This window comes from Akebia trifoliata, chromosome 4, assembly GCF_017979445.1.
Source record: "Akebia trifoliata isolate Shusen 1 chromosome 4, ASM1797944v1, whole genome shotgun sequence".
NCBI lineage: Eukaryota > Viridiplantae > Streptophyta > Magnoliopsida > Ranunculales > Lardizabalaceae > Akebia > Akebia trifoliata.
Genome location: NC_141378.1, coordinates 14,433,770 through 14,445,860, shown reverse-complemented (window position 1 = coordinate 14,445,860; position 12,091 = coordinate 14,433,770). Strand labels below are relative to the sequence as shown.

The window sequence follows — 12,091 nt, the reverse complement described above, 5'->3', positions numbered from 1 at the left end:
CACCAATCCATAATTTATATAACATGTATTGATTTTAAATAAAAGAATACCTTAAATCATCAATAATATAAAAAAGAAATTGGTTTGGGGTACCCGTATGATAGAACCTATACTCTAATCAGTTCCAATAAAAAAAAAAGGCACTTCAGTTCCGATTAAATGGGTACCCATTGACACCGGTACCCCTAGTCGTAGGTTCGTGCATTTTTTTTTTTTTTTTTTAAATGGGTTCATGGATACACCGAGACATGGGCGGTTCCAAGCCCATAAAAGATTAATTTTATTGAAACTGTCTTGCAAAGGTCCCCTCCCATTACCATATCATTGAGCTGGAAAATGCCGCCCATTACGCGAGCTGCCAAGACTGAAACACATTGACTGTTGTAAAGTATTTCATAATCTCTCCAAATGTTTCAAAATATTTTTGATTCAGATCATTCCAGTTTTTGTCCTGACCAAAACATTGCCCTAAAACAGGATACTGTCCAAACATATCATCTTATACAGTTAAGTTCCTTTCATTTAACTGCAAAATCTTACCAAAGAGATTATTTATGGCAGTTTACCATCACACCATATATGGTCAAACTTTTGCAATGCAAATTCTCGCTCACGCTTTGTGATTGATGACGACGAAGATAAAAGATTTAGAAATCAAGGTTTTCTTTGAATGGTGAACTTGTTGGACAAACCATGTTAAAATTCCAATTGAACATGGACAGGACGAAGATAAAAGATTTAGAAATCAAGGTTTTCTCTGAATGGTGAACTCCTTAACTTGTTGGACAAACCATGTTAAAATTCCAATTGAACATGAACAGGATGTAACTTCATGAAGAAATTCCAACCTGAATTGTCGTGAACTCCATGAAATTTCCCCCCTACAATTCAACAAGATGTTCACATCAAACAGTTCAATCTAATATAACTAATAATGAGGCAGTTGAACATTGAAAAAAAAAAAGACAATTAAATTCTCGATTGATAAAAACTTATTTTACCAAGATAATCTAAATTGTGAAGTACAAAGCTCAACAAACCCCCAAGAGAGCCAAATCTATCGTTTATCCTCCCACCGATCAAAGCCCTTCACTGGAAAACCAACCAGCTGACCTCAACCAAATAAGCCAATATGTTAACTGAACTTGCCAATTTCAATCTTCTTCTTGATTGCCTTCTGACCATGGTATATGAAGGAATCTATGATTCCAGAAACTGTGAAAATACCTGTAAAAAAATAAATAAATTAGGTAAGACAATTTTAAATATTGTGGATCAACATAAAGGTCTAAAAAATTCATAAGGTGGTAGAATCTTCCTGGAGAGAAGACTACAAATAAACAGATTATATACATGACTCGTGTGCCTGAAAAAGGGATCGTAACAACTAGAGCATCTCTTGTATGGACTTCTGGAATTTTTTATGAAACCAACACATTCTGGTCTATGCCTTTGAGTTAACAATTCTCCAATTTTAAGTGCAATCAGAAACATTTTGAGTTGATATAACAACCTCTATGCATAGTAGAAAGAACTAAAGAGAATTTTACCTCCAACAATAGCACAAATATTTGTCAGGAAGTGCAAGAATGACACGTGTTCCTCTTTAAAAGTCACCTACAATATAAAATTATTAGATGCGGCAACGGATGAATGAAATATTGGAAATATACAGCCTAAAATTCCATCAGTTTCAATTTTCTTCCACTTCTATTTATACGATATTACATAGTTTCGATGTATCTTAATTTATTTAAGTTCTTTAACCATAAAAAAAAATAAAAAAATAAATTGTTTTTCTAATTATTGTCATTATCTACAGGGTCGCCCTGGGGTGATGGATATGAGACCTGGTATCAGTCAGAAAACAAAAGGAGACCAATTTACAGTTAATGCTCTTCTAAGAACAAGGGTCAACAGCATATCTACCACGGAAACCTAAGGATTCCTCCGCAAGCTTCGTCCATGGAGGGTGAGTCAGGGCCTAAGATCAGGCCGAAAGGCGTAGTCAATGGACAACAAGTGAATATTCCTGTACTACCACTTGTTGGTCCCGAGGGATCAGGGGAGCTAGATTAGCTGAAAGATGGTTATCGGTTCAAGGACGCAAGGTGACCTTGCGTTTTCAGGGTCAGAAGGGGTAGATAAAATGAGTTATCCATCTGAAGAGCTATCAGTATAAGCAAGGAATCCTATAAAGACTTACAATACTGATTAAGCTGGGTTGCTCACCTTAATTGGAGAGAGGTCATAAAAGAAGAAAACTCCAGGAAGAGATTGAAGGCGGCTGAGTTCTGCACTCCTGAAATGCTCTGTTACAGAGAACTACACAATCCAATTCCATACATCTCAGGTCATGATCAAACAAATAGTGGAAAAATCAGGGACATGAATCTTCGACGTGTTTAGTCCTACCTGATTTGACTGGATAGTGTGTCCACTTATGTCAGTGTACACAGTCGGGACCACCTGCGAAGTAGACAGCAAAGCCAAGTAAGCATTCTCAGTACTGAAAATGAGTTCTTTGCTATAGGTTGTATGGTATTAATTTACAAATACTATCATACTATTTGGTTTTGTATGGTTTTCTCATTATGGGGCCACAAAGATTGTTACTTCTTTCCCTCTAAAGGAGGCAATAATCATGGTTTAAAATATCAGAATGTATACCAAGACCTATATGCAACATGACCCCGAAACATTGAATGCTTCAGGAATGTATTGGTGTGTATCGGTTTTTCATTAATCGAAACATTCAATCGATGCGATATTTTAAACCATGGCAATAATGACTATTAAGGTTGTTTTTTTTTTTTTTGATAACCTGGTATCCCTGTAGACAGCGGACCGGGCCCGTATCTGGGCTTTGCCCAGTCCATAGACCATGGTCTTGTCCAAGGACTAGTCCCGGGCATGTGCAATGTCCACACATCACATGCACCAGGTAAGTGAGGGTGCGCCCTGAGGGTGGCCCTTGAGGAATTAATGCTCATACTGGGTATCAAACTCACGACCTACGGGCATAACCGCTTATCAGTCCGAAATTGCCATTGAGACAACCCCTCAGGTTTATAACAGAAATAACAATGTTTTTACTTTTTTCATTAATCTTGATAAGCAGGACTAATATCCATGACCTAAAAGTTGCAATGGAACATGTCAACCAACTGAGCTATGGGTCTAAACCCAGAAATAACATAGGAAGAGTAAAGAGTAAGAATTTATAGAGATATTTCAAATGTATAAACTTTACAATCATATTAGATTTTAGAGCCGTTTGTAATGGCTTTTCTAACAATTCATAAGGTCGACTATTTTTTCTTTCATATTAAATGCCCATCAAAGATATCATGTGTACACCATCACACACGCTTGTGTCGGGGAATATTACAAGAAAAAGGAATCACAGATAAGACATCATAGCTTCTATTTCTGATAAAATTGGGGACACAAAAATTAGACAAAATCTATAAAGGAAGCCGCCCTTCAAAAGACAAACCTTGATGAAATATTGATACATCCCACTTGGTGTTTCTTGCACCCATTGCACCCTGAAAATGTTATCGATAGCAAATTTATCCCAATATTATTCACACAATATCAAGTGATCAAAGAAGATTAAAGCATTCCAGTAAATTGACTTGCTCACTGGGATGAGGAAGAAACAATTACCCATCAAGGGGATTAACGGCACCTGGAAAATATTCACCAAAAGCCAATCTATTGATTCTGTGACTTATCTGTTATGAAAAAAGTATAAATTGAAAAAGAAGATTGTTTCACTGGAATATGATATGTAAAAATACTTTTTTTTTTCGACAAAAGATCATGTTTTGGGATTGAATCTTACATTAAAACTATCCTTTTGAAAAGCAAGCAAATCGTGTACATGAACATTTGACTGTTGGAAGCTTTTCCCAGGGGCAAAATGAAAATTTCCAGCCACCTTATTCACTTCCAAGAACCCATAAATATTGCATCCTTCACCTTCTTCATCTTTAATCCTCTGGAGGAAACCCTCCCTTTTGCACTAAATGTCAGAAGTCAGAAATCAGAAATAAAACAATTATCTGTTCAAATTCGAGATTGGAGTTACAGAAATCAATGTTTCCCAACATTCATGTATAGAAAATATGAAAGGTCCATCAACCCCTAGAAAATAATCTTCTCTATTTAGTAATTCCCGAATTATTCCATATCTCTGAATGACCAACTCCATGTTGAAATGCACATAAAGACATCTTTACAGAGTAGTTTTACTACAGCACAGCATAACACAACCGTCTATTAGATAACATATGGATATTCAAAGATTTAAATAATGACAAAACTTATTGAGATTTCAAAGGGAAGATGTGATATTTTCATTCCACAGATATTAAGAATCATTATGGAAATAGTTAGGAATATATTTAACTCGATGCTTTGCAACAATAAGTATTTGGTACAAAATATTTTCCCCTCTGTTGACAGGGAAGAAATTCAGTTTGGATCATATCTTGTAGCTCTAATAGAACATGAAAAACTACGGAATTTTCATGCAGACAAACCTGGTCAATCAAATCTGGATTGGACATCCCCCAACCTTTCTTTTGATATGCTTCACGAACTTCTTCACATGAGTTGCAACAATGTTCATCTGTCTGCATAAGGAGTGAGGAACTCAGACGCAACACAGAAATATAGAGACAAAAAATTCTTTTCGGATTGTTAATAGAAAGATAACACTTGAACGTATACTACAGGCTCTCGCTTGAAAAATGCAATTCAAGACCAAAATTTGAGGAGCTAAGGTACTAAGAAAGAAAAAGAGAAGGAAATTTTTTCTAAATGCAATTATCTGGAGTTTCTCACATGAAACATGCAATACCATAAACAAACATCACGATATTAAGGTAAACGGTGAGTATCAATGTTTTCAGAGGCGTGAGCCTCAGTATGAGGCGCACAAAAAACGCATTGAGGCGGTAGGTTGAGGCGACAATACACTCGAGGCATTGATGAGGTAATATGAAAGCCTAAAAAAGGCGTACACCTCAGCTGAGGCATGACTGAGGTGTACATTTTTTTGCTGAGGCATAAGCTTTTGTTGTAAATAGAAATTATTTTTTAATTTATTTTATTTTCATTTAACTATTATTTTACACATACGCTTCCCATACAACTAAATATGTTGTTGTATAGGTGTAAATTAGAAATTTCTGCTTTTAAACCTTGCTTTTCTTTTTATTTTGATGTATTTTCTATAACTTTGCTTTGATTTTCTAATCCCATGGTGCCATTGACACATACATATATAATCCAAAGTCCTCCAGACTTATTTACAAAACCAACAAGTAGATTGATCTTCTACTCTCATGTTGTCATTTCCTATTTTTATATAAATTATGTATATACATTTTATTTTATTTATTTAAAAATTTCATGCGCAAGAGGCTTACGCTCTACGCATCGAGGCATTGGAGATCCCAACACCTTGCCACATGCCTCAGCATCTGAAAACATTTGCGAGTATTAGAGAAAGGAACATGACAGTAATTAGGGGAAAAAGACCACCTAGCAGATGTGAAGTCACATTATAAATCCACTGAAGAATTGTTTTCGGCAGCAAATTATTGCTAATTTAATAGCACCCTAGTCGCACGGATACTTCAAAAGTATCCATGTCTTAGAAGAGCAAGATTCAAACACTCCAATTTCAGATTTTAAAGTCAATAATTTTCTTCAATTGTCCTAGATTATGTAGTAAAAAATTAATTCATGTTCCACAAGATAATGATAAAAATATTTATATAGAATATCATTGAATGAAATGATCTATTCTTTGAACTGATTAAAATTCTGCCAAATCCTATGTTTTTTTGTTTGATGAATGAGTTCCGCACTACATATTAATAACCGACTCCAACAGTTGTACACATTATAGATACAAAAAAACAGTTGTACACATTACATCTATACAGATGAGATTATCACTCCAATAAGCATTACTTGTTTTATCATGTATTAGCAGTACATGTACCCAAATGACAGACAGTAGCTGACATACCGCTTCTGCTCCGTAGCATGAACCACAGTATGTCTCATTGTGTTCAAGCCTACCACCATGTCTCTGTAAAGGCTTTTCAATCTGTGTAAAACAAACAAACAAACAAAAAAAAACATTAACTATAATGGAACAAAGGGAAATGGAAAAACATATAGAAAAACTGTTGGGACTCTCTTTGAGCACATGGCAACTACAACAAAGAAAACATCAAGCCAGAATTGCAGTTCAGGTGTCTAAAAGGTGGTGCAAGGGGCCACACCTAACCCACTATTCTTCTGAGAGTAGTCAACAGAATTAGGCCCTATTTGGATAGAAAGTAGAGTAGTTTTCAAAATGAACCCAAACGAACTTTTAATTTTTTAACTTTCAAAAGTAAAATAAGTTACTTGTTTATGCGTATCCAAACGGGCTCTTAGAGCTCGTTTGGATAAAAAGTAGAAAGTAACTAGGAAAAAAGTAGAAAGTAGAAAATAATTTCGTTTTGCTTTTTAAAAAGTAAGAATTTTTACTTTTGAAAAGTAGTATTCTAAAATGAATCCAAACATACTTTTAACTTTCAAAAGTAAAAAAGTTACTTTTTTGTGAGCATCCAAACGGGTTCTTACTGTCTATAGAAAAGGACTTTGAGAAATTGTCTTATCACTAACCTTAGGTGCACCAATTCCATCCTGTTTTGCTTCAATTACATTGCCATGAGTATCTATCCTTTTCTTGATTATATCATGTCTCTACAAGTCAAATAAGAAATCCGTATACAATCAAACCAACAATAATGTGAATAATAAAGTTGATTACAAATAGTGAAAACGAGATTAGAAGAGGCCACTTTTCTGGTGTACATACAACGTCAAGATGTTGCTCTCCACTGATATCCATGGCATCGAGGCTGAGCATGGAACATGCAAGGGCGGGAAAAGTGACATCAAACTGCACTTTCAAGCACAAAAAAAGGGCATAAAAAAATTAACTGTTGGTGTGTTAAATGAAAATCCAATGCAAAATCAAATTCATGGTGAGACCAACCTGTTGACAGCAAAGATACAGAAAAATATATATATATATTCTTGAAAATTGACATTGGCTAACATCCCAATCAGCATAATGAAGGTTTTAGACTCTTTAACGAAGTAAAAACTCTCAAAACCAGTCAAGAAGGCTAAAGAGAGTCTATTAAAAGGTAGATTTTTTTAAAAAGAAAAATCAAATTTGAAGCAGGAGTTTACACAAGCCACTTAAGATTCAAAATAACCTATGAACTACTTAAAAGGGTATTACTGAATTTGGATGACTTTAAATGTAACAAAGGCTTGGCTCGAAGAAGATAATTTGTAAATAAAATTTTCAAAATAAGATATTTGATAATTTTGTGGTGAAAAACTTCAGAAAAAGACATTACATGGATACGGAGAGTTTCCCCTCTTGAAGTATCTACTACAAGCTTAGTTTCAGTAACTGCATGAAGATATAATCCTGCAATCAAACGAAAAGGCATAAGTTAATGGACAAGCATGCAAAAATTAAAAAAAGTAAACAAGAACAGGTTCTCCCGTTAATGTGTATCCAAAAGAAAGGAAATCAACAAGATACAAGAATTAGGATGAAAAAAAGGCACAAACATGATCTTCTTAACTAATAACGGTACCAGCAGAAACATGGGACCAACTCGACAGAAAAAGGAGGTGGGGGGGGGGAGTGTTTTTTATTTTTATTTTTTTTTTATTATGAATAAAATGAAGGTAGTGTTATTATCTAATTTCAGGATATTTCATTTTTCAAAAGACCTAACTTGCCAACACTGAACCTGGACAATACCTAACGTTTTGTCTCCTTATTTGTGAGCATGTACTCGTGATGGGAGGAGGGATGTACGTAGATTGATCCTACGCAGTGTTTCCTTACACTGCATTGTCCCAAACCTGTATAAAGGAGGAGGATTGCGACAGGTTGGCAGTCAATCTAAAAAATTAGCCAACTCCTAACACAAATACTGATCATACATTGAACATGATTCGTTCAGCCAATCCCATATACATGGGGTTGTATTTTCAAAAGAACTAACTTGCCATACACTGTACTTGGACTATATTCGGTGTAAACTGAACATAGTCTTTTCGAAGGTAAGGGAATTCTTGCCAGCTAACACGAAAAATTATAACCATCTCAATAAGGATTTTGATACATGCCCATGTTAAATTTATTTTACACAATTTTTTTTTTTTTGGATAAGTGTAAAATTTTATTTATCAAAAGAAAAGGAGGCTGAGGTAGCCCCCCCACCTGCCCACAAATAGTGCAAAATAAAAGGTTTACAAAAAAATAAAAGAAAGTGCCCAGAAAATTATAAAGCACACAAAGAATCGCATCTGAAGACAAAATCCACAAACAAGGCCCCTACAAAATCTCTATTCATCTTAGACCAAAAGTAGAACAAACCAAAGACCTCCATAACTACAGTTTAGGAAGTACTCTCCTTACTGTGGTACACCCTTTTATTTCTCTCCTTCCAAAAGACCCCAACCAATGTCCCGTGGAAGAATAGCCCAAAGGTGTCTTTTAATGAGGGAGAAATAATTCTACCCTTCCAAAAGTTAGAAAAAAAAAAAAAAAAAAATGAAGAAAAACCCACTCCACCTGAAAAAGTGAAAGAAAGATTCAAATTTCACGGAAAAGGAGCAATTAATTAAGATATGATAGACAGATTTCCCATCCTTTTTACAAAGAGAGCAAAAATTTGGATTAATCCACCCACGAGAAATCAAATTATCCAAGGTTAGGATCCTCCCTAAGGAGGCTAGCCAAATAAAGAATGAATGAAATCTTGGACGGGATGAAGGCGGACCAAATAATGGATTCCGAGAATGATACTAGAAACAACTGGAGTAAGGATTTATAGAAAGAACTAACGGAAAACCTCTTGTCCTTACTCTTTGACTATTCTCTTCTATCTTGATCATTCCCCCTCAAGTGGTAAGAATTAAGCACATATGGCAATATCATTACAATTAATGTTCAATAAAGCCTTTATCTTTACTATTACAATGAGAGAAGGCGGAGTAGAATTGGGTCGACACCAAAATTTGGATTCCAAAAATGCCCCCATCTTAACATTTAAACTTAATATAATCAGGGTCATTTCGGTCAAAAACCAAGAAAATCGTAGTCTCAAAGTCGCACATCCCTAAAATCACGTTGGTTAGTTTTTAAAATTATACAAAAATATCAATTTTATTATGTAATCTTCAAACCACCCTTTCATTAATATTTTAAATTACAACTAAAGCCCTTCCAATTATGGTTTCAAAACTCGACTGAGACGTATTGCCCGTGTTGTCTCGATATCAGGCATGGACCAGACGGACGGACAAGTCAATGTATTGGACGAGATTTAAAACCCCACATTCATTTTTCTCATTGTTGAACAAGACATCTCAAACGTATAGGAAAACTTGTCTGAGACAACTCGATCTCGTTCACGGATGAGATGAGACGTCAGAACGAGTTTTAAAACCATGCTTCCAATACTTGTGTGTTTGCACATGCCACCTTCTAGTGACTTTTAATGAACTATCTCACAACTCTAACCACAAAAGTAATGTTATGTCATGCTGAGTACTAGTGAGGTACATAAATCAAAGAAGCCACCAATAATAGCTCTCTGTGAACATCCTCAAATATTTGCAACATCTATCACTTTCATCATTTTTGCAACATTGTTGCATGTTTTTTACAAGTTTTTATTTTTTCTTTGATTGATACATCCAATCCAAATTCTGTAATTATATCCAGTTCCACTAATATTTTAGTGGCAAAGTAAAATTCTTCAAAAAGAAACAAAGAGAAACCACATAATAAAACAAAGAAGCAAACATAATCTGATTGGATTAATTATGGAAACATAATAAAACAAAACGAGAACACAGAACCCTAATTGAATAAAAAGAGATGGAGAGAGGAGAAAAAGACATACTAAGCTCGGAGATGAAGAGCAATAGCATGAGAATGGTGGAAGCGAGGGTTATAACACCTCCAGAGAGGGTTCTGCTGTAGAAATCCTCGTTAATCTTCGGATACGCATCAAGGTTTCGAAGTCTGTTAATCATTTTGTCTCCCTCTCTCTCCTCTCTTATCCTCCAATGAGAGAGACTTCAAAGACGAGGGAAACAACAACAATTAAGCGAATCCTCTTCTCTCTCTCCTATCCTCTTTGAAGGATCAAATCAATCTGGAAAATAACCAGAGGAGTTGAAGAAGAAGGAGGAGCGATCGATCGATTCGTCACTCTATCCCGCTCTGTCTCTCTCTGTCTCTCCCTGTCTCCGCGTGCCTTGGGTCACCAATTTCGCTATGTCTGTCTCGTCAAAATCGGCGACAAAATAGATAGACGGTCGACACAAAACGATTCGGTCCTGTTTTCAGATACAATACAAGTGCAAACAAAACACGTAGGTAGGTGTTCAAGATATCTCGAACCGGTAACCCGGACCGTAACCAACCTGATCCGTATAGGTTTGGTTTTGGGCTAGGTGTCTGAAATGGACCGAACCCAAAAAAAAAAAAATGACATTTTTTAAAATTTTATAGATTTTAGGTCAAAACTCGAACCAGAATCAGAGCTGGACTGATTTGAACCCAGTTTCACAAATTTTGAGTGGGGTTAGGGTTGACTTTCAGGCCACCAATCCATGCCGAAACCGATCAGTTTGATCCAGATTTCAGTTCACCCCCAAACCGAACCAAAACCCGATAAACCGATTTCTATTAGATCCAGGTTGCCCGATTGAACACCCCTTCAAGTAGGGTTGTACATTCAGGTACCCCGAACCAAATCCGATTAGAGTTTTTGAGTTCGGACTGGGTACATACATAACTAGAATCGAACCTATAGATTTAGGCTCGTGTTATCACGTATAAACAGACCTAAAATCAAACTGAACCCAAAAATCCGGATATTTTTCAGGTTCGGACATTTTAAAAATATATATTTTTTACTTTTGTATTATAAATCAAATTTTTAATATATAAATTTTTAAAAAGATTTATGGACCAAAAAATAAAGGGTATTATAAGTAACTACGTACCAATAAGATTATTGTAGATTTGAGGAAGTTGATATTAAAACTATAAATATATTAATTTTGGTGGGTGTGAGGAGGAGAATTTCAATTTTTTTATATAGAGAAAATGGGTTTTGGGATTCAGGTATCAGATAAAAATAGGGCCAAGTTTGGGTTCAATCGGGTTTTAGGGGAAGGAAACCAAAATCGAACATAAACCAACTTGAGTTCAATCTGGTTTGAGTATTTTTGGGTTTGATCCAGGTTCGATCCATTTTTTTGGTTGGGTTCAAGTCGATTGTCGGCTTTTGGGTAATATGTACAACCCTATGCAAACTTGCAAGGGTTGTCAATGGATCAGGTTCATCATAAGTATTGGATTGGCTCGACGGAGCTTGCACATGATTTGACATACCATGATCCCCACGAAAGAATGGCTTCCATGCTGTTATGTCTCATGTCATCATCCTGCTAATGACAATCAAGCTTGCATGTAATACCACCAGGGATCCCATAACTATAAATAAGGGTAGTTCAAGATCAAAGATATACAATTTTTCCACTAAAAATTGTTACTTTGTTGAATTATTGATTAACTTAATTTTTGAAGTGTTTTCCTCATAAAGAACTGCGAGCAAAGGATTTCTAGCACCATTGTTCCTAGTAGGAAGGAGTAGAGCCTTGGGATCGAACAAATAAAAAACTCATTAGAGGTATTAATGGGTCGATTCCAGGTCGGTTCTTAAGGAATTTAGAACCATAATCATTATATTTGGTTTGGTTCTAGACCCAGTTCCTAAATAAATAGAACTGGAATCAGAACCATAAAAAATCACAGGTACCCATTGATTTCGATTCTCAAGAATCGAATGAGAAAAAAAGGATTTCAAATCATTATAAAAAATAAAAAAATTCTTTCAAAAAATTAACATATTATTAACAAAATTATTAACTTAGTTAAAATTTGTTATATTAAAAAAACAAATTA

General features: G+C 35.3%; 1 protein-coding gene across 2 annotated transcripts; it reads right to left on the bottom strand.

The window, feature by feature from the left end:
• Positions 1 to 646: 646 nt before the first annotated feature.
• Positions 647 to 10,442, bottom strand: LOC147404012 (uncharacterized). Of its 2 annotated transcripts, XR_015177672.1 has the most exons (14): positions 10,017 to 10,442; positions 7,446 to 7,519; positions 6,893 to 6,976; positions 6,697 to 6,777; positions 6,050 to 6,130; positions 4,551 to 4,643; positions 3,851 to 4,030; positions 3,673 to 3,740; positions 3,500 to 3,551; positions 2,416 to 2,469; positions 2,233 to 2,325; positions 1,551 to 1,617; positions 1,002 to 1,227; positions 647 to 881 (listed from the first exon to the last, which is right to left on the bottom strand). XR_015177672.1 is itself a non-coding variant. In XM_086439814.1 (13 exons), exons 1-13 carry the CDS (start codon positions 10,147 to 10,149, stop codon positions 1,136 to 1,138), a joined length of 1,152 nt encoding a protein of 383 aa, XP_086295940.1. In that variant the 5' UTR covers positions 10,150 to 10,442; the 3' UTR covers positions 900 to 1,135. The 2 variants fall into 2 exon arrangements, 1 of the variants encoding a protein (XP_086295940.1); XM_086439814.1 differs by lacking the exon at positions 647 to 881 and having other exon boundaries at positions 900 to 1,227.
• Positions 10,443 to 12,091: the final 1,649 nt, after the last annotated feature.

Coding starts and splice junctions, on each gene's coding strand:
- LOC147404012 (XM_086439814.1), bottom strand. CDS start 10,149: ATGATTAACAGACTTCGAAACCTTGATGCGTATCCGAAGATTAACGAG. Junction 2,326..2,415: donor ACACTATCCAGTCAAATCAG/GTAGGACTAAAC, acceptor TGGATTGTGTAG/TTCTCTGTAACAGAGCATTT. Junction 1,228..1,550: donor TATTTGTGCTATTGTTGGAG/GTAAAATTCTCT, acceptor ATTTTTTTACAG/GTATTTTCACAGTTTCTGGA.